Genomic DNA, 15905 nt, shown 5'->3' with positions numbered 1-15905 from the left:
CTGTGTCTCCCTCTCTCTCTGCCCTTCCCCTGCTTGTGCTTTCTCTCTCTCTCTCTCCCTCTCTCAAAAATAAATAAACATTAAAAAAAAAAAAAGAATTCTGCCCCCTCTCTCCCACTTAACAAATGCAAATAAAAGTGTTATTTTTTAAAAAAACTTATTTTTTAAGTCCTTCATGAGCTTCTATACTCGAACTCATTAGTAACAGAATTACTTACAGTGTCACTTCACCAGATTTGAGAATTTCAAAGACACAGGGAAGTAGTTGCCAGATCTATAAATTTAAAATGGAAATTAACAAACTGGAAGGAGGGGAATAAAACAACTCCACTTAAGTGTATTAAAATGGCTATTTGCCACTTAAAGATATTAAAACTATCAATATTACCTTTTACCACTTGCATTATTTCATAAAAGAACATTTTAGCAAAAAAAGGAGCAATATAATTTCAGAATAAAATGGTAGTGCTTGGGGTGCCTGGGAGGCTCGGTGGGTTAAAGTTTCCAACTTCTGATTCCGGCTCAGGTCATGATCTCGTGGTTCATGAGATCGAGCCCCATATCAGGCTCTGTGCTGACAGTGCAGAGCCTGCTTGGGAGTCTCCCTCCCCCTCTCTCTGTGCCCCCTGCTCACGCTTATTCTCTCAAAACAAACATTTTTTTTTAAATGGTAGTTCTTTACATCGCAAGAAAAACAGGTCTCTGAAAACTGAGGTTTTAGCATTATGGAGAAATACGATTAATTATTTCTCTCTTCCTCATTTCACTGTAAACAAGTACAAACCTCATATAAGCAGTGTTCTGAAGACAGGTCTTTGAGAGCAGTGGTCTAGACACTTCGGTTCTCTGTCCTCGGACTAAAGCTAAACTGGGAGTTTTTCTTTAAATGCCGGCACTCGTCCCAGAGCATCCCAAGCATCACACAGGAGGTCAGGAGGCCATGAGACCCTATCCCAGATCAATCCAGGGTCAGCCTGCGATTCCCAGGGTGACCTGGTGCAAGAACGATGTGCTCGTCTAGGGCTCACTCCACCTGCATGTCAAACAAATGCAGCTCTTTTTTTGACCTTCAGCTCTCAGGCATCAGAATTTCCCAATAAACAATGTGAGGTCTTAAAAGAGAACTCAAACAATGTCAGTCTGAACACCGTTTCATAACAAACAGCAGCATACAGTCTATGAAGTCGACGTCCTCATTTTCACTATTTTGATTTTGGATCTAGGAGCAGGGAGGATAGAGAGGTAATGCTTTCACTTCAGCCCCGACACCAACCCCCGGCTTTTCATTTGTCAGTACAATGTTGACAGTTGATTTTCACAATGGAAAAGACTTCTGATTTATACTCAGACTCCAGCCAAACCATCCATTCCTGGACCTTTTAAAATGATCTTGTAAATTACAGCAGGAAGGAGAGAGTAAGCCGGTTCCCTTTAAACACCAGCAACAACGAGGGGGAAATAAAGGCTTCGGAAAGGATTTGTGCTTCCTTCAGTGGCAGTTAGGGGAAATATGGATTAAATACTTTTCATAACTGGCAGCTGTAATTATCAGGGAAATCGGAGGCCGTGTGATCTCTGACACCAGCTGTATGAGCGATTTTCACACTGCAAAGCCCACTGAGGGAAAGAAAAGAGAGAATTTTATCCTCCCAATAACTACAATTTTATATTGGTAAATCAAGCGTAAAATTGGTAGCTGAAATGCTTCCAGGAGTCTTTGTTTAGAAATACCTTCATTCATCTGTATATTATCTCAGAGTCTAGCTTTTCTAACTACTGTTATTCCAGCAGATAGAGTGTTGTGTTTGCCATGTTACTATGACTGTCTTCAGAACGGGCTGCTATTAAATGCTTGTTGAGTGCTGCTGAAAATGGTGAGACTGTAACTCAGGCTGACAAAACCATCGCTGGGGTTAGTAAAGGACAGTATCTGACTCCGACTCTGACTTGCCTTGCAGTAATGCCCAGTGTTTGTCTTTTTAACCCAGGCATCATATCAACGTTTCTTCATGTCCATCCTTTTGGAGCCAATATAGAGTATCTTTGGTCATACATGCAGCAGCTTGACTCCAAGGTAAATTCTTTTTCTCAAGCGGACTTATGTTGTTGGGATTTTGCATGTCAACTCCTGGCTGCAGGTGGGCCCTGTGTGAACTGCATCAAGGATCCAATAGCACTTGGAGACTTATCAGGACTTCTCCGCAAGGACCTCAGTTTTGGGCCGATACTTGTCCTTTTTTCACTTGCATTTGTCTTTAGAGAAAGAAAAGCAGTTATCTACAATGACAGTGACTTTCAGCAGGTGCCAAATGGGGACATGGCATATGAGGGGCTTAAAATTACAGGTTCCCCAAGCCGGGAGAAATCAGGTCAGGGTGGCTAACGTGGAATTATCTTTAGGCCAGATTCTCACAGGGTTCCGTGGTAAGGACTCCACACAAGAGGGAGAAAATCGCCTCAAACAACAAAGATCTGATACGACTCTCGAGAAAACTGGATTAGCGGTGGGTTTTCAGCATTATTCTCTAAATGGAAAAGATGATTGCAGAATTATTCTCAGCTCCACCCCACGAGGGCCACACCCAGAGTCAGGACTCACTCTTCATTTCTCTGAGGCTTGGTTTTCCTCCTCTCCCCGTTAGCTGTGCCCCTGACCCATTGCGATATCTGTGTTCTACAAGATAGAGGACAAAAAGAGCTCAATGCATGTATCAATTGATGTAGCAAATTCCAGGCAACAATGAGAGGGGCCCCAGTTGAAATAGTGTCATTAACCAGCACTGCCTGGGGAAGCCCTGGAAGGGGATGGACACAGAAGCAGAGAGTTGAAGCCCGCCACTGAGCAGCTTGTTAAATGTCCTGCTGGGAGGGAAAATGGAAATACACTCTTCCATAGAGTGCAGCAAAGTGCATGGAACGCGTAGGACCAGGCCCACGGCCCGCAGTTCTAGGACCCTGACGACACACATACAAATCATTCTAAATCTCCAAAGGCCAGTATCAATTAAATTACTGCACTGGGTTCTCAGTTTGAGTCACATGATCTTACCGATTCATGATGCCATAACTGCTTGGCCTTTCTAATGGGTCTTAAACTTCCCCTCTGAGAGAATCATCTGGAACCAAAAGTATTTTTTCAGTCACGGAGATTCATGTCCATTTATTCTCTCACAGCTGGTAATAGGGTAGACCAAAACAGAGTGAAAGGGGATGAGGCGATTATAAGATTCTTGAAGTTCACACTTGTGTTACTGTCTCCTTTGCAGCCTCCCCTCATGTGGATGGGAGGGATAGAAAATGCTCATGTGGATTCAGATAAAATGAGAAGGATGAGCCATATAATGTTACTTTGTTGAAATAATACTTTGTTGAAAATACTTTCTTGAAGGGTTTGGTTTTTTTCCTTCACCAGTATCGTTCTTAACATCAACCCTACCTTTGCCTGAAAGATGAAATGAAATACTACTTTCCCCAGTGTGGCGTGACACGGAATAAGGCCTCGAGAAATTATTCCAATCATTGCTATTATCCTTCCCTGGTACTGTTGACATTTCTTTCCTTCCCCTTCTGGAAATCCCAAGTGGAAAGCCTTTGTTGGGAAGCAGTTGTTGTTTTCGTATATATAGGGAAATATGGGTGGCAGAGGGGGTGGATGAGGATAAAAATCCCCAGTGGGAGTGATAAATAATGAAGCATGTCCCTCCGGACAGAGTGTCCATCATCCATTTGTTCAGGCAAGATTTGTGTGGTCTCCCTTAGTAGTCTCTGAGGAGAGAATTCACACACCTGGTCTCTGGCCATTAGATGATTGGCCTTTCTGGAAGGGATTCCGTCAAAGGGAAGTCCATTTCATCTCAGGCTGATACTTTTATTTTAGAAGATAAAGAAGAAAGTATTTCCTTCACAGAGGAAATACATGGGGTCCCCCCCCCCCCCCGGACAGCTCTCCATCTCCTGAATGAAATGCCCGGTAGAGCAGTCAAATTGTTTCCTCATGCATGAAGTAAAAATTATATAGAAAAAGTGCTCTGACTAAAACTCCTGGGTGCCAGCGATTAGACCAAATATTCTCTCTATCCCAGTGAGGCTGAAAGGATATTTAGACTTCTTAATCCAGAGACCAAATTACTGCTGTATACTGGAATTCTATATCCTCAGGGCTTTAAACAGAAAACAAAATAATGAGAGGTTTGCCCTTTAAGTACCCACCAGGGCCTTATCCTTGCATCAGCTGCCAGAAGGCTCAGAATCCTGGAGCCACGACCAGCCCAGTGACGCTGAGGCTGGCTGGTCCAGGGACCTAGTACTCCTGCCTCTGGTTAATCAGAATGACTTGGGCATCACCGCTCCCCCACCAAGTCTCGGTTGATGTTGCACCAGGGCCACGGATTCAGCCTGGCCTCCACTGCATGGAGGGTCTACTGACTCTAGGGGGGGTTTCAAACTTCCGCTTAGAACAACACTGTTCGACACCAGACAACATCACCATTACAACAACTATAAAATAATATTTAGATTCTGCCTCCCCCAGTGCTGACGAGAACAAGGAAGGCAGGCAGCCTGTAATGGAGCTGATTTTATTAGGGTTTCCCCAAAGGCCACATAGGAGTATAAGAATGATTAGAAATGGAAGGAGAGCCAGGAATTAATTTAAATTAGGCTGGGCATGTGAATTGCACATGGCTCCTAAAAGTGCGTGGCCCAGTAATAGGCCATTTTCCAGTTAAATATTATTCCCGCTCTTGACAGTGATGTTTGCATATTTTTCTCTTCTCAGCCTCTTCTAAGCCACCCACTCTCATTCACTCAGCCCTCTTGTAGGTCAATGTGGCCATATGACCATGTCACAAAGATTCACTCAGAGGAAAGCAGAAGGTGGGGGGTGGGGTAGGGGGGAGATGGCTTCCTGAAACTTTGCCAAGTCAAAAGTTGTGCCCTGGGCGCAGGAAGATAAGCTCAAAACAGGCAGCTCTATCCTGCGATGGTTTCTGATCAGAAGCCCCCCCACGTCAACCCACTCGCTGATCCTGAGTAGCAAGGAAGTCACATTGAGTCGAGCATTAGCAGATGAATATCTCCTGTCTTACAGTCAAGAGGAGGGATTCTTCTGCTCTTCCTCCAATTTACGTGTTCTTTAGGAGTTAAGACCCAGTTCTCCCAAGAACTGTGTGGCTGTCCCCTCTACCCATGTACAGCCTCGTCCCAAGGCCCACCAAATAGAATATTTGATTCTGAAAACCAGAGTCAACATAATATGGCCGCCGATGCTGGAGGATTTGCAAAGACCTGCCATTTTGACATAATACCACCGTTCACTGACAGGCTGGGTGTTCATCGGCCGGTGTACATTTCCCACCAGAGGGGCACTAAAATATCTGGTCTGTCCCGAGGAGATTCAAATTAGCCTTAATTGGAGAGCATTCTTTTCCAGACTATAGCTAGGCAGTAACGGTAGATGAAGTGTTCTAAGTGGTGTTTGTAAGGTTCCCCACCCCCTACCAAAAAATCTTCAGTATTATGCATATTCTAGTGTTCTCCTAAGTAGCCACTTGTCACAGTATGTCGATGAGTGCAAGAATTTTTTGTTGCTTAGGCTACAATGAATGTGTTTTTTTAGATCTCACAACACCTCTGGAAAGCATATGATAAGTGAAACATTGGAGGTAACAGCACTTCATTTGGCTACATAAAGAATAAAAAGGAAGTTGTTCACACACCGCCAGAGAAACTGACGAGGTTGCCAGGGACCCAGTAAACGCTGGGATAATTCACTGCTTTTCATGAACCCGGCACCATCCTAGGGACCGGGGAGGAACAGGTCATGGCGAGGCCACAAAAGAAATCTAAGAAAGAATGCTGCTCTCAAAAAGTGTGTAGTCTAGTTGAGAGAATGTAAAATATGAAATAACTAGGTAATCAGACATAAACTAACAAGCAGGCAGATCTTTAGCGAGACAGAAGTTGGAGAGGGGCGAAGTCTGTGCAGGAGGCATCCCTGAGTATGTGCTGTCACACTTCCCTCTAGGATGCTGTAGCCACACTGCTCTCCTCTCCTCCTTCTCTCCTTCCTGCCTCTCTCATTTTCCATCCGGATCCTGCCTTTTTTCCTACTTATCTTCGTCCTTCTTTCTTTTTCCTCTTGTCTCTTTCTCTCCCACCCCGGTTCCTCTTCCTTCCGGTTCCTTTCTTCTCTCTTCCTAATTCCTCAGTTATGTTTATCTTCTTTCCTTCTTCCTCTCTTACTTCCTCCTTGTGTCTTGCTTCCTCCTCACCTCCCTTCCCTTCTTTGCCCATCCGCATTCTGTATTTCTCTCTGCAGAAGTTTGTTGCGTGGTGTCTGTGTGCTGATGCCATGCATCGCCCAGGGATATGAAGAATGAACAGGATTTAAATGTGCACGAAACGCCAGCCGTCAGTTTATCCTATGGAAGGAAATCTGGTTTTGCAATTGGCTTCTCTGACTCTCCAGCCTTGACAAAGCCTATGCCAGTGTCTTTTCAGTGCCTCAAACAAGAACTCCTCATCACTCGGCTTCCCTGGCCTGACTGATATGGGACACGGAGCCAGCCAGCCCCATAATAAAACTGATTTATGTCTGCTTGTGTCAATTTATATACACGCTCAGAGGCCTGGCAAAGAGGCAGTGGGCTTGGGCTGGAGTCAGCAAATCAGAAAATAAATCAAGCAGATATTACAAATTACCTCTGCAGTGTTACCACCACACAAGCCCCTTGGTTACACAGAGTCTTTATTCCTTCTCATATTTTCTGTTCTTTTTTTTTTTTTTTTTAATTAGAACAAATCAATCCTTTCTAAAAGAATAGATGTCAGACTTGGAAAATTTTAAGCAGAACAGAGGGAAGGGGATCCACTGACAATACCAAAGGTTGAAAAGATGCAGACCACCAATTTCTTGGAACAAAAGCAAGCTGAGTAAAAGGGTGATAAAAGCATCATGTCTATGACAATCCTGCCCACTTTCCAGGGCACAAAATACGTGGTGCATGTGTAAATGGGACACAGCATGTCCCTACCCTCTATGGCAGGGCCACACAGAAGTCTGTTAACCACGTGTATTTGATTCTGCTCCCAGCACCCACGAGAAGACCGCAGTGCTGTGAAAGCAGGGCTGGATTGGGCGTCGCGAGCCCTGCACCAAGTTTCAGCCCCTCTGCTCATCAGCAGGGCAAGCATACCCTCCCTGGCCCCCTGTGGGCTCCCTCTAGGACAAAAGGGCACAGAGAAAGAAGCCCCGACCTCGGAATGGATTTGGGGAAGGGAACCCTGCGCAACTGATGAGGGGGCAGGTGCATTTCACTCTGAGCTCGGCCAGTGAGGTTTTCTGCTCTGTTTTATGTGATGACCCTACGGCTGCGTCCTCAAACCCAAGAAATTATCAGCATGAGATATTACAAAGGCAAAATTATGGGAGCGGAAAAGCTATGTAGGAGGAGGAGAAAACAGAATTAAAGTAAATGAAAATACCTAATGTAAAAATTCTTTGGCCATAGGGTGTAAAAAAAAAAAAAAAAAAAAAAAAAAAAGAGGACCAATTGAATTCTCTCTTTGTCTTGAAAATCCCAGTGTGATATATCATAAAAGTTATTTTGTCAGGGTAGAGGAAGGTTTAAAAGCCATCAGGCTAACTTGAAAGCAGTTTCTCTTTGATCTTTCTTCTGGCATGAAATAGAAAACGTCTTAAAGAAATGCTCTACAATTTATCTGAGAGCCTCATTAAATGGATATTTTAGGTAGGGGTTCATCTGAGGTGGTGGGTTCTGTGGTTATGACACATCCCTGTCCACATGATTTACATCTTTACGGCAGGGTCGGGCAGTTCCCTTCCACTACCAACAGTAACTTAGCATTAACAACTCATTTCCATTACATTGACTTCCAGCTCTGTCAAAATCTAAGGAATTGGTCATCCAAACTAAGTCACCCTAAGAATCTCAAATCCCAGTGTCACACTAATTTATTTGTGTGACCGTGGGCAATTTATTTAACAGCTCGGTGCCTCAGTTGTACCCTCAACTAAAATGGGTTTTTACGGATTACCATTGTGTATTGAGTGACTTAATATATGAAAAGAACTCAATGGGTATTGAAGAGGGCATCTTTTGGGATGAGCACTGAGTGTTGTATGGAAACTAATTTGACAATAAATTTCATATATTAAAAAAGAAAAGAAAAGAGAAAAGAAAAAAAGGAAAAGAAAAGAAAAGAAAAGAAAGAAAAGAAAAGAAAAGAAAAGAAAAGAAAAGAAAAGAAAAGAAAAGAAAAGAAAAGAAAAGAAAAGAAAAAAAGAAAAGAAAATTCAGAACGGGGGCACCCGGGTGGCTCAGTCGGTGAGCATCGGACTTTGGCTCAGGTCATGATCTCGCGGTTCGTGGGTTCGAGCCTCACATCCAACTCATTGCTGTCAGTGTGTAGCCCATTTCGGGTCCTCTCTCTCTCTCTCTGTCCCTCCCTCCCTCTCCCCCCCCTCCACCCCCCCCTTGCTCTCTCTCTCTCTGCCCCTCCCCTGCTTGTGCTCCTCTCTCTCTTTCTCAGAAAATAAACATTAAAAAAGAAAAGAACTCAGAGCAGTATCTGGTGCACATTAAGAGGTACCGAGTACTGGTTGCCATTTGTTTTGTGCTTTAAAGTACACAGATCTATCAGTTCGAGATCTTTGCCACAGCCTAGAGGTCAGATGAATTTTAAGTAGCTTGCCCAAAGACCAGTACTAACATATGGCGGGGCCAGCACGCAAATTCAAGTCCTCAGAGCATTCGGTGAGTTTCTTTCCAATTCCCTTGTCTGGCAAAGGAGAAAACACCCAAAGAGTTTAAGTGATTTAGACAAGATGATGAAGCTGGCTAAGGGTCATTCCATGACCGGATTCCAAATGTTGTGTCTCAACATTTCTGTCTTCCGGCAAGTGAGGAGTTTGCTTGCTTGCTTGCTTGCTGAATGAGCTTTCTGATGAGATCATGCACGTAAGACACACACTGTGCGCCTGGGCTCCGGTGAGGACTCAGGAAGGGTGGCCACCCCTCTCACCCTGCATGCTTCTCCTGCTTCCTCGGTGGTTAAAGTCTAGCCTCAGGTCGAAAGACATCATGGAAAACAAGACTCCCCATGATTTGCTCGCTGTTCTGGTGAACGGTTTATGGGGAGGCCTCCAAGCATTAGCAATGGAACGTGCACGGGCTGGTCAAGTTGGGAATTCTCACTTCCTTGTTACTGGTGTCGACATCTTTATCACCTGCCCTCCAGTACACGGACCCCTCCCCCAAACAGGGAGACAGCGCCCAGGAGGATTATTTCCAGGTCTCACTCACAGTCCCCCACCCCCTATGGCAGTCGGCATTAATGTTGAAGAACAAGGCCAGGCCAGTTCTGGATCCGCACCCCAGCTCCACACTTAGTGCCTGGGTTACCCTTCGTAAGGCACCTAATCTGTCTGGACCTGTTTCCTCGCTTGTAAGTCATTCCCTGTCTTATGAGAATGTAGTTGAGAATTAACAAAAGTGTATTTAGAAGTCTGGCAAGCGAAAGGTTTTCAGGAATTATGAGTTGTCCCACTTTTCACAGTCGGCCACAGGGCTACTGCCCTGACCTGACCCCGGTTGGCCTCCTGCATAGGTGTTATCTTTAGATCAGACTTGTTACTTTACCCTCAAGAATTCAGCTTTTTCTCTCCTTCCTAATGAACAATGCAAAGTCCCTTCCCTCCTCTTCCAAGGGAGATGGTGGTTATCCTGAAAACAACCCCCTGGTAGGCTGGCTGTTGCCCGGGTCTGTCAGCTTCTCCACGGCTCGGCCCGATCTGGGGAAGGACAGCTCGTCTCAGGGGTATCACTTGAATGCACTGGAGACTCGAGCCTACCATGGATGACCTGTGCTGTCCTCTTCCCGAGGAACGAAAGGAGGTTGTTAAGAGGAGAACTTGGCTTCAGGAAACTGCTTTCTGGACCAAGTAAAAACTGGGTTGACCACATGCTTCTCTGTACTTGTTTGACTTATGGGCACAGAGCTTGACCCATCTATCACAAAAAGTTTGAGAACAGAGCATCGTATTCTATCAGCATCACTTATATGTACATAGAGAGAAACATCTTGTGCCAGGCACTGTGCTATATTTTGTGTATAAGCCTCACAATTAGGCTGAGAGAGCTATTATACACATGAAGAAACTGAACAGCTATTAAATGACCTGCCCATGGTTACACATCTTGGCCCAGCCCAGATTCAAATCCAAGCCTGGTCTGATTTTAAATGCCCATTCTTAACCTAAATATGCTTGTTCTTAAGAATTACCAGGGGTGATTAGAGTGTATAAAATAGAGTGTATGAGCAACACCCCAGAGAGGCTGAATCAGAGTCTCCAGAGAAGAGACTAGGGAACCTGATTTAAAAAAAAAAAAAAAAAAAAAAGGAAGGAAAAAAAGAAACCCAGGTGACTGATATTTCAAAAGAAATCACCCCACCCTGGTTCTTCACCCATAACTGCTGAAATCATGCAGAGCTCACAAAGCATACCAGTGCCTAGTTCCTGTGCACAAGCCATGGGTTCTTTCCCAGTTCCGTGATAAACGCCTCTGTAGTTGACTCCATTTTCTCAGCTCCAAAATGGAGATAGATCCTGACATTTCTGCCCTACGCATCTCCTAGGAGCGTTGTGACAATGAAACCAGGGTGCTAGGAAGGCATTCCACACAGAGCTCACTGAAATAAAATGTTTCAAAATCACATGAACTTTTAACAGGCTTTTGTGGGTTGCCCTGGGAATCTAATAATCCCTTTAACGTGGCTTCATGGGAAAATGCATTCATATTTCAAAATAATTCACGCAAAAATTTTAGAATGCAATTTGTTTTAACTTTCAGGGCCACCTCGAAAGGTCTTTTGTTATAGGTCTAAGAATATCAACTATATCATGTGAAATCTTCTCTATGTGAACATTAAATGAACAGTTGGCTTGACTTCCTGGTCTATTCGGTTCTCTCTTTAAAATAAATGTTAAATTTATTTCACATTTAAATGTGAAATGGAAAGTGTAGACTCTAAAATATCTATTCAACGATTGTACCATGAAAAATAATAATAGGTCTGATTCATTAAACATTTCTACATGCCAAGTCTATGCTAAGCCAGTAGTCTTCATACATCATTATTACATGTTGTTATTCCCATTTGCTGAGGCTTAGAGAGACTAATTATCTTGGCTGGAGTGATTTAGCTCCTAACAATAGTAGATACAGGATTCAAATAGAAATGTTAGCCCCACCCTGGTTCCAGGGTCTTAGCCACCTTGCTGTATGAGATCCTCATGCAAACGCATGGATTAGGAAGCAAAGACACGGAAACAAGAACAATAGCTGTATTAGAGCAGACGGGTTATGGTCGGATTGCCCTTTATTTAAGATAAAATGAATTATTGGTATAAAACTGTATGTAATAAAGAAAAATTGGTAGAAGAAAAAAATGCATTAAAAAATTACCTGGATTGGGGGGGCGCCTGGGTGCCTCAGTCAGTTAAGCTTCCGACACTTGATTTTGGCTCAGGTCACGATCTCACAATTTGTGGGATCGAGCCCCCAGTCGGGCTCTGCGCTGACAGTGTGGAGCCTGCTTGGGATTCTCTTTCTCTCCCTCTTTCTCTGCCTCTCCCCTGCTTGTGCTTAACTCTTACTCTCTCTCTCTCTCTCTCTCTCAAAATAAATAAATAAACTTAAAAAAAATTTAAAAGTACCTGGATTTTAAGAAAGGATGTTGAGACTTTTACCATTGAAGGTTCTGGATTTTCATTTCTGTTCCTAAACCTTTATGGTCGTCTGGTCCCTGTGAGAATTAAGGAAAGAGAAAGAAGAGAAGTTAGGGCGGCCAGAAATCTACTCAAATGCCGTTTGGCCCTCACTGAGTTAGATAGAAGCGCGTCCTTTGTAGAAGAGGATGAGAACGCCGAGAGTGGTGATGAACTCGCTCTCAGCCCTCTTAAGTCCCATTCTCACCTCCTTTTGTATCAAGGGGGAGAGTGCTGTTGAAGCCTGGCACTACCGGGAAGCTAGCCGTCCACATGAACGGTGAGCCTGGAATTTGCACCCATTCGTCTCCTGCGTCCGCACCCCCACCAGCTGCTCAGGGGACGACCAGGATAACCACGTTCGGTGCTTTACTGGTGCTCGTCTCCCAGGAGCCTTACTTGACAGCCAAGTAGAGAGCTTCGCGTTGTTTGGCTCACCGGGCAAGCGCCTCCTCACCCCACCCCTTGCCTCCTTTCGGAGGAGCCTTGTTTCTAAAAGTGACTTTTCTTCCTTTCTAAACAGATATCCGCCAACGAAATCGAAATGCTTCTGATGAGGCTGCCACGCATGTTCAAACAGGAATTCACAGGCGTGGGAGCGACTTTGGAAAAAAGGTGGAAGCTGTGTGCCTTTGAAGGAATTAAGACGACCTAACTATGAGGAATTAAACAAGTCTCTGGAAGTGAAACCGCCTGAACTCGGCCAGGGCTGTGCGCTGTGAGCACTGGAGGTTGGGGCCGTCCGGCGTGGGGCCCCTGCGGAGCCATCAGAGCCAGACTTCAGTGACATCCGTGGCGTCCTCTTGTGAGTGGAAATGTAATTGTGTACCAGTTCCCTAAAACCAAGCTCCATACTGTGACAGATCTGTTTCCTATGAAAACCAACGATTCCACAGTCATCACGATGGCAAAATCTTAAAATATGCTACATTTGAGAATAGCTCACCGAGCAGAATATTTAAAGTGAATGATGGTGTAGCAATGGTTGTTGCTAGGCTACAGAGTTGTATATGTAATGTATAGCGGAAATCATTCAATGACATTTTCCGGAAAGTCTTTCTGTTTTAGTAAAACAAAACAAAACAAAACAACAACAACAACAATAAAAATAAAAATAAAAAAGTAATTTTACAGTGAGAAAAATCATACCAAAAGAAAACTTGAATATGTGTCTGAACATTTATTGTATTTTGTAAATTAAGTTATATGCTATTCCAGGGACTTTTGCCTTATTGAAGAGGCAGAAAATGTGATTGGACTCCTTGGACTCCTTGAGAATGCTTTATCAAGAATATTATTTTTCTAATGTAACAATTCTCCATCATCAGTTCTTTTAACATGGACTGCATAACAGTTTTCATAAAATGTAAATAAAGGAAAAGCTAGTGCTCCTGTCTTGTACTTGGTATGTAATATTCAGGTTTATGCATCAAAATAAACATTCAGTAAATATTCCTGTTACAAATTTTATAGCAAAGATATTAATTTTTTTCAATAAATATGACTTCTGCCATATTGGTTTTGCAAATTATTCTTTGATACATTTTATTCACCCTTAAGAAGTCTTTTTCACATTATCCAGTCCCATCTCATATCCAACCATTTTTAAATGATTTTCTACATGAATGGCACTGAGACAAAAGATTATGTCAAATAGAAATGTATAAAAACTGAAGTGGGAAGTACGATGAAAAGCAGATTATACAGCATTAGAGTATATGTCGTTTCTAAAATACCAACACCTTGATCCAAGTATAATCAACTTAAATATTACCTTTGTCTGCAAAGGCAAGTACAAAAGAGCCAATTAGTTAATTCCTGGGTTTATTTAGTTGTATGTTTGCTGGAAAACATACAAGTTAGAAAAGGAATTAAAGAATTCATACCTGGGCCAACAGTTCAATCAGAATTTGGGCTTTCACTATTTCTTTTAATTACAAGTAGGGTACAGCTTTCAATTGTATCTCCTTCCTGCTCTCTTACATAGGAATCACAAAAAGGGAGAATTAGAGAGCAGGGGAGGGGCAGAGAGAGAGACAGAGAGAGAGAATCCCAAGCAGGCTTCGTGGTGTCGGCACAGAGCCCTACGTGGGGCTTGATCTCACAACCTTGAGATCATGACCGGAGCTGAAATCAAGAGTCAGATGCTTTACCAACGGAGCCACCCAGGCGCCCTGATACTAACTTCATTTTATTTTTTTCTCACGTTAATTTTAAATGAAACTGTCAGACAGCTGAGCAGTGAATTTTCTTTGAAATTCTGAAAAGATGTTCATGATATCCTATTAGGAAATTATTGTCTTCAGGATCTTTTTATTGTGCTGTGTGTTATGTTCAGACTCAGTGCTAATCCTGTGAATATGGAGACAGATAAGAAAAGACCCTGTCCTTAATGAGCTCAGAGTTCAACAGGAAAAAGTGTCCCCAAAGTTTCTATATAACGTGAGCCAGGTGTCAGGAAACATACAACAAGCGTGCATTGGGATCCAAACTAAATGTCAATATCATATTAAAAGTTGACAAGCCAGAGGCCTCTTCCATACCATCTATTGACTCCCATCACCACCATCACCCCGACAGCTTTATCTCTATGTCAGGAGACACAGAAGGATACAACAGCCAGAAAGGAGGTGACCTCGTTTCCAAATACTGTCATCACAAAACAGAAAACCTAAGATGTTTGTCTTGAGAATAATCAGAAGAAAAAGATTTCCACGAAGCGGCCCGTCGAAGACAGGTCTAGTAGGGACACGAGGAACCGCAGTCTAGACTATCGCTGACGGAAAGCAGGGGAGAGGTTTTCAAATGCGCGCACACATTTGCAAGGCCTTGGACTAGATCTGACAAGACGACACCATTTCCTAAACACGTGGTTCTGAGCCCTAAACGGCAAGACAGAGGACTGAAATGGTTAACACAGCTTCCAAAAATATTTGCATCATTCCCAGAGGCAAGGGTCTGCCTCAGAAGGATCTATTTTGGCTGTGACATTCTTATTGATACTTGAAACGAATTATATTAACTGTCTGGAAATACATGAGGGATATATTTTAACTTCGATTACGTGAATAACTTATTTTTGTAGGAGAAATTTTGAATTATTTCACAGACATTCAGAAGGGACCTTAGAGGTCACCTGGGGAAGGAACTGACATCGGGACCTTGAGGCCATCTGGAGTCTACATATGCATGTCACTGCGTTCTCTGTGATCCTTAGGACAGCCCTATATGAAGACACTATTATTGTCCTCATTTGTCACACAAGGAGAATGAGGCTCAGACGCCCTAAGTCATTTGGACAAGTCTACACAGTCAGTAAAGGCTGATTACGGGATTTGAATCCAGGGCTGACAGACTCCAAACCCGTTTTCTTCTTTTCACTATGTCCTGCTTCTAGTTCGGTGTATCCCCACCCTCCCAAGAGCCCAGTGTCCTGCCAATGCTTCTAGATCACTGCTTTTGCTCCATCCCGTGTACATGGGTGTGGGCGTGAAGGCTCTTAGCCTTTCTCTTCCAAACCTACCCGGCGATAAATCATGGTTCTTGGGTTCCTAGAATAAGCGGGGACACTGAAAGTCTGGAGGCCCTCGTAACCGGGCCCCATTAGGCCTCTCTGGCTTGTTTTTTCACTGCTTCCCTGAAGAGGACGAAGCGTTTATCGCCTTTCTGTTTTGCTCAGATTTTTCTATCCGGATAAAATGACCTTACTGACATCCAGTTACCACAGAGCCTTCTGGGGAAAGTGCAAAGAAGCCCCCCTCCCTCCTCAACTCCACTGAGCTTTGCTTCATCCCCCAGCAGAAGTCACTTGTCCAGCCTCTGCACAGCCCGCCCACACTGACTTTTCTTAACACACCGACACCCAGGTGTCTTTGCCGTAACTCCTTTTAGAACGCAAGCTCTTTGAGAGATCTGAACATCTCCTTTACTTTGAATTATTTCTCAAGGTGGTTTTGCTTATAAATTTTTGAGAAAACAAAACAGAGAAATGAGCCAACATGGTTTTATGTCTCCAGGAACCAGTCTCCATGGACCCTTAAGAAAGAAAAACCACAAACTATTTGAAAAGCCCGCAAATATTTTAGATCCAAGATTCCAAGGTGTAAAATGTGAG

At 43.5% G+C, this 15905-nt stretch overlaps 1 protein-coding gene across 10 annotated transcripts in view; it reads left to right on the top strand.

Moving 5' to 3' along the window:
* ENOX1 (ecto-NOX disulfide-thiol exchanger 1) overlaps positions 1-15905 on the top strand; it is a 579844-nt gene that overhangs the window by 542765 nt on the left and 21174 nt on the right. For 8 of the 10 annotated variants that reach the window (XM_058684417.1, XM_058684361.1, XM_058684370.1 and 5 more), the window contains 2 exons: positions 1989-2074; positions 12315-13306. In XM_058684417.1, the coding sequence (XP_058540400.1) occupies positions 1989-2074; positions 12315-12446 (218 nt within the window). In that variant the 3' untranslated portion in view covers positions 12447-13306. Of the gene's footprint in view, positions 1-1988; positions 2075-6319; positions 6599-12314; positions 13307-15905 lie in introns of those variants that run through there. The other 2 variants (XM_058684397.1, XM_058684407.1) reach the window with 2 other exon arrangements.

This window comes from Neofelis nebulosa, chromosome 1 (assembly GCF_028018385.1).
Source record: "Neofelis nebulosa isolate mNeoNeb1 chromosome 1, mNeoNeb1.pri, whole genome shotgun sequence".
Lineage (NCBI taxonomy): Eukaryota > Metazoa > Chordata > Mammalia > Carnivora > Felidae > Neofelis > Neofelis nebulosa.
Note: the sequence above shows the minus strand (reverse complement) of the source record. Positions and strands in the feature narration are given on the sequence as shown.